Genomic DNA, 6,000 nt, shown 5'->3' with positions numbered 1-6,000 from the left:
CAACCATTCTTTTTCTCTCTCAGACGCTGCCCGACCTGCTGAGTTTTCCCAGCATTTTCCGTTTAGATTACCCCCCCCCCCAAAAAAAAATTCTACTAAACTTCGCACAGAAGCTCCCAGCTAAGTACTTGAATAGAACCCTGTACCTGCAAACAATACATTCCAGGACGTCTGCAACGTAACATTGAAAGAAAGTGGGCTCGTAAGAAGAGGCTGGCCGCCCGCAAGAGATCTTGAATTGCCCGACAACATTAAAAGGGGATGTCTTTTTTTCCCCCCTGCCTGTTTGCAGGAAGCCGCACATGCGCAGCCTCTGAGCACTGCCCCTTTAATTAGCGGCTTTGTGGCAGCTGTGGGCTCCGGGAGTGGGAGCCGGCCGGGGCAGTGTGCGCTCCGGGTCTCCAGCTGGAGGTGCGAACATCTGGCGGCTCTTCGTCCAGCGGTGTAGCCTCTTCCGCGCACCTGAAGTTGTTGCTTGGCGTTTAATCCGATTGTTTTCTTTTTGTTTTGGAAGAAAGGGAGAAGAAATACAGATTGAATCCTCTCATTATGTGCAGACCCGGACCTCCTGGCGCTTGTGCGCTCTGTTACTGCTCTCAACGCTTCTCTACCGACTTTTGCCATCGTTGCAACGCGTGGGACCCGACGAACGGTTTACCTGACACTTGTCCGGTTTAACTGAGTGGTGACTGTTTAATTTTCCACCCGACTTTCTTCTGTTTTTTTAAAACCCGGAGTCCTCCTTGTTCTCCTCTTCAGAGGCGAAATTAGTTTATTCAGCTTGGAGTGCCAGCTGGAAGGGGGAGGGGTGGTGGGGGTGTTGTTGGCTGGTGTTTGTTTCCAGGTGGTTGGGGGGGGGGCGCTTGGTGTGCGGGCGGTGCAATCTGTGCAAACCGAATTACACAGGTTAAAATGGCGGCTGGAATTGGCAGTGGGAACCCGCAAAAAAGACCGAATCAATTTAACTGGAGTCCAGGGTCGTGGGCGGCCCGGGACGGATTGGATCCGTGTAGGTACTGTGTCTGCTATGCCCTGCTCTACCTCGTCCTCTCGGCCCGTGTGGGGCTTTGCCGGGAATGCGACAAGGCGACGTGTGTCTACGGGATGTGTGTGAACGGGAGCTGCATCTGCGACCAAGGATGGGTCGGCGATCAATGTCAACACTGCGGTGGCAGATTCAAGTAAGACTCGCTGATTTCACATACGCATGCGAAAAGAAAACAAATTCGCGTCTCCAGATGTTTTCTCAATTTCAAAAGTACACTTGCATCATTGACCTTTTTTTTCCGTGCAGGTGATCATTAGTTCCTTAAGATTTTAAGTGGCTATTTTCAGTGTAACAAGGCTGTAATGTCCTACCAGAGTAGGCTGCCGGTTTAGGAATACCCATCTCTCCAGCATATTGTGCATTCTTGGACAATTTGCAAATTCCAGTCTTGACACTGATGTATCATTTCTACCACAGGAGCAAGGATTTTGTTGTTATCACTGTGGTGTAAACCTATCTTAAAGGATGGTTGACACACAGTATTTTATAACAGTCCTTCATCTTCAATTGTGTTAACTGTATTTGTGATTTATAAAGCAGATTGTAGATGTTATTATTTAGAGTGTTGCAATGTGTGAAATATTGTCAAGTTGCCATAAAGTAACAGTTTAATCCTCGTGAGTGACATTGAGGAAATTAACACGATTATAAACAGCATCTTATCTCTGTATTCCCTGTTGTGTGACTGCAAAGTTTATTACAGTTTACCTCATTGGAATGGTGCTTGATTTTTTTGCACAATTACAGCAGGTTCTTTCATTGTAATCGTCCTTTTATCTATAAATGATCGGTATACCCAAAAGACCTTCCTTGAATATGGTACAAAGGTTTTTTTTCTGGAATGATAAACTCTAATTACATATTCCTTCTTGGATTTTAACTATGCTAGATATTTTGGGTTGTGAGGAATGAATGAAATTTTCATATTGCTCTCTACAAGCATTGTTGTACTCAATGAAATGACAAGAAGTGTACAGATCACTGCTGCTCTAGTATTAAAACCTTCATTCAGATTTCCCCATTGTAAGTGGCATATACTTCAACATTGTGAAATGTGTGCCACAATAAATTATAGCAAATGAGAAATATTCCTTTGATCGATGGAAAGTGAAAACAGCTGAAACGCCGGAGGTTTAATTCCTTTCGAAAGTGCTGGTGTGTTTTACCTTTTCGCACATAATTGATTTCTTACCCCCTGCTAAAATTATCTTTGCATGCCAGGTAGTCTCCCTGGGTAGTTGTATTTCCAGATGACCTGCTCCTAGGGTTTTGCTGGTGCTGCTGTATAGTTGACTGCTAGAAATTCTGAACAGTGCGGTCATGCCTGAATTGGTCCTTTGCTTGCACTTTTCTGCCTCATCCTGTGTTGAAGCTCCCAAAGCGGTGAAGTAACAAGCATACAGCCAAGTTCCAGTACTCTTACGAAGTATTTTTTAAGTGTGCATAATGCTTGCAATTTGAAAAAGTAATCTTCATTTCCTACCATTTTGACTCCAGCAGTGACACCTATTTGGTGTTTCATCAGATTACTTTCTTGTGCTCGGAAAATGGGTCAAAATGTATTTCCCACTATCATCGATGTTAAAAGTAGTTGCAGTTGAGTTCTGGGAATGCTTCGATTTGAAAGGAGAATAGAAAATACTCCATGCACTGTTACATTCCCACTGCCTATAACTAAATGGAACAATCTCAAATTTGGATCATTTCTCTCTCGTTGACACAGTAATGAGAATCAAATAGTCTAATGCAGGAAATGTAGCTTTGAAATTTGTGGAACTCTGGTTGGCATTCGCCACAGGAGTTGGTTTTTGCATGGTTAAGTATTGAGCAATGTTCATGAGTCTGTGGCAATGGTCGCAATCTTTGGAAAGAATATACTAAAAATAAATGGCACCTTTCACGTCTTTGGGTAATTCCAATGCAGTGTATTTTACAACTGACTAAATGGATTTGGCTTGTAGACACTTGTATGCTTACATTGGCTGCACATTTTAGAAAAAAAGTACAGCCAAGGTCCCACAAGCAGCAGAGAGATGATGGCCAGTTCTCTCTGTGAAATGTTGGTTGCAAAGGAAACATTAACCAGGACATCAGGGTGAATTGCCATGCTTCTCTTTAAATTCTGTCAAGAAGCTTTTTTTTAATCCACTGAGGGGGCACATGGGGCCTTGGTTTAATATTCTTGTCTGAAAGATAAGATCACTGACAGTGCAGCCTCAGTAGTGTCAACTCAGATTATGTTTGTGTCTCCGCAGAGTTCAGTTGTTGTTCAGATTGGAATAGGATAGATCCTTGGTTTCAGTGGGTCATATTTTGATGTGTGATATTGAACTAATCATGAAATTGGGTGGTTTGAAGGAAGCATTTAAAAATGAAGTTTTAGACAGTGCAGCTTGGTTTTGAGTTGATGAACTGAGGTGAGTTGTTTTACAATGACTTGCATGGCTTAACTTGTTTAATAATTCAACAATATTCGTTTTGAACCAAGCTTCTGTTGTCCTGTGTCAGTGTAGGAAACTACATGTCTTTCAAGAGTTTGTTTTTTTTTTCCCCCCCCAAAAGAATGCTTGGAGTCCATTCCTTTTTTTGTGTATTCAAGTACAAATATATTATGTTAAATGTAAATTTGGTCAGAATACAGTCTCTTCCCCGCCCCCCCCCCCCCCCCCCCCCCCTTGTCTTAAGTATACATATTTAATACATGGCTGATTTTCACTCCACCCACAAGTGAGTACTATTTGTAGTATGTATGGATGTTGTTTACTTATAATTTAGGAATTTTTGTTTTTCTCCAGACTTAATTTTTGGATTTGATATTGTTGTCTTCAGTGAGTGAGCTTTTACTATTTCTGTCCAATGGTGCAATTTCACTTGGCTATCTGTAATTTAATTTCTGGGCAGCATAAACTTGAAGAGAATACTTTTCACTTCGTGACAATCAAAACAAAAACTGCAGATGCTGGAAATTTTTGTTTTGGCTTATTGGTTTTATTGTATGCTGTCAAATCTTCCTTGTGTCAGCAGGTAACTAACATGATGCTGGGGAGCATTTTTTTTTGTTTAAGCTGCTAGACAAATTCATTTGGCTATATTGACGAAGACAGAAAACATCCTTGATTTCACATGTAACATCATTTTTGGAAAGTCTGTGCTATATTGTAGGAAGGAAAATAATGCTGATGCAGGTGGTCTTGCTGTTCTGTAACAAGTTTGTATGTGTATTTGATAATGTCTCAGTTGGGGGTGGGCTGGGTGGTGTGGTATTGATTTACATTTAACATGCACAATATTATCTTGATGCTGTAATCCAATACAGAGTATTAGACATCTGCTTTTATCAGCAATTTCTTGCTTTATTGTATGCACACATTTTGCAGTGTCAGTGTAGTTTTACCTTTTTAAAAGTAGACTATCCTGGGCTTAAGTGAACATTATTTTTACATTCAATTGTGCATTGCACAATATGCTATGTTAAGCACTTCATTATTTTGAAGTGTAATTCTGATTGTGTCACTGTATTGGGCAAATCCTACAAACAGCAAATGAACTGAATAATTGGTTCAACTGTTTTGGTGATTGAGGGAGGAATATTGAATGAGACCTTTGACTGCTGCAGTGGGACTTTATTTACTTTTTCATAGGCCAATGTCTACAATAAAGAGGCAGCAATTCTGATAGGTAGCTCTCCATTTTGTATTGACAACTCTGAATCAGAGTGATGTTATTATATGTGTTGAGTCTTTTGATATTTCTATTTTTGTATTGGTGGCTGCTCACAATATATGGTTGCTGGAGTTGCTTTTTCCGTAGTCTGTATAAGAACCGTAATCCTTCATAGTCGAAAGTGAAGATTGTCTTCTGCATACTTCCCACATTGAAGAAGTAGACCAGTGACAGTTCAGTGGGGAAAAGCTATGAACAAATCCTTAGTGTCCACAAAATAATGGTTGTAATTTAAAATATGAATAGAAATACTTTGTCTCAGTTATTGTCTGAAACATATTTGTTAGTTTATCATGTTATTGGAAAATCTGGATTCTAATATCCACAGTAAATATGCTTGTTTTCCTTGCCCTTCTCTGCAGATCATTGCAACTAAATTTGCACGACTTCTGGCTTTGTTTGCTTTGAGCATAGGGAGCAGACTGAGCCTCTGACTTCTTTCCCTTTCACTTATTCACCATTGAACCTGATGCTAAAGGCTATCCTACTAACATCATTACCTGTACATTTTCAGAGGTCACCCCATAATGGGCATGGATGAATAGGACCATTCCAGTTCTTCCATTCCATTCCATTAAGTCTGGAATCTCTAATTAAAGAATGGAATTCCATTCTAGCCAAGTTTTTAAAATTAGCATTGTTCCCTTCTGTCACATTCTGTGCATCTTCTTCAGTGCTTTCCTCATTTAACAAAGCCTTTTATTTTGCAAGAGTAGCTACAGAGATTGTTAAGCCTGTAGGGTGCAACTTTAATATAAACGTCTCCTGTAAGATGTTCCCTATTCTTAAAATATGATGGTGATCTTTACTGTTTTTATTTTGAATGCCTAACAATGGGGCTGAAGACATTTCTTGAATATCCCCTTGCCTAGTTAATGCAGTTTCAACATCAGTTGCCTCTATCCCCTTACTGTAGTGATTAAGGAACTGACATTTTATTATTTTGCTTCAGGCTTTTTAAGCTATTTTGCACTAAATTCGAGAAATGTCTATTGTTGAATACCTGCATGTGATGCTGGGTAATGTCATTTGTATTATTATTTTAATAGGTTTCGTCGAATTACTTTACATCTACTCCAAATTTGCAATGCGATCAAGCAAATTCAAACCTGATAATACTGTTTTGGGAACCACAAATGTGATTGAAATTAGTTTCATAAGGGCTGAGCCAGAACAGTTTTAAGTTGAAAGTCAAAATAAAACTGCACATGCTGGAAATCTTAAAATAA

At 40.0% G+C, this 6,000-nt stretch overlaps 1 protein-coding gene across 1 annotated transcript in view; it reads left to right on the top strand.

Annotated features, from left to right (window-relative positions):
• The first annotated feature begins 883 nt into the window (after window positions 1-883).
• The window catches only part of atrnl1b (attractin-like 1b), a 610,807-nt gene continuing 605,690 nt past the window's right edge, over window positions 884-6,000 (top strand). The window contains 1 exon segment of the mRNA XM_052026988.1: window positions 884-1,181. Within this exon segment, the coding sequence (XP_051882948.1) occupies window positions 913-1,181 (269 nt within the window). The 5' untranslated portion in view covers window positions 884-912.

This window comes from Pristis pectinata, chromosome 12 (genome assembly GCF_009764475.1).
Source record: "Pristis pectinata isolate sPriPec2 chromosome 12, sPriPec2.1.pri, whole genome shotgun sequence".
Lineage (NCBI taxonomy): Eukaryota > Metazoa > Chordata > Chondrichthyes > Rhinopristiformes > Pristidae > Pristis > Pristis pectinata.
This window is presented reverse-complemented; position numbering and strand designations above follow the sequence as displayed.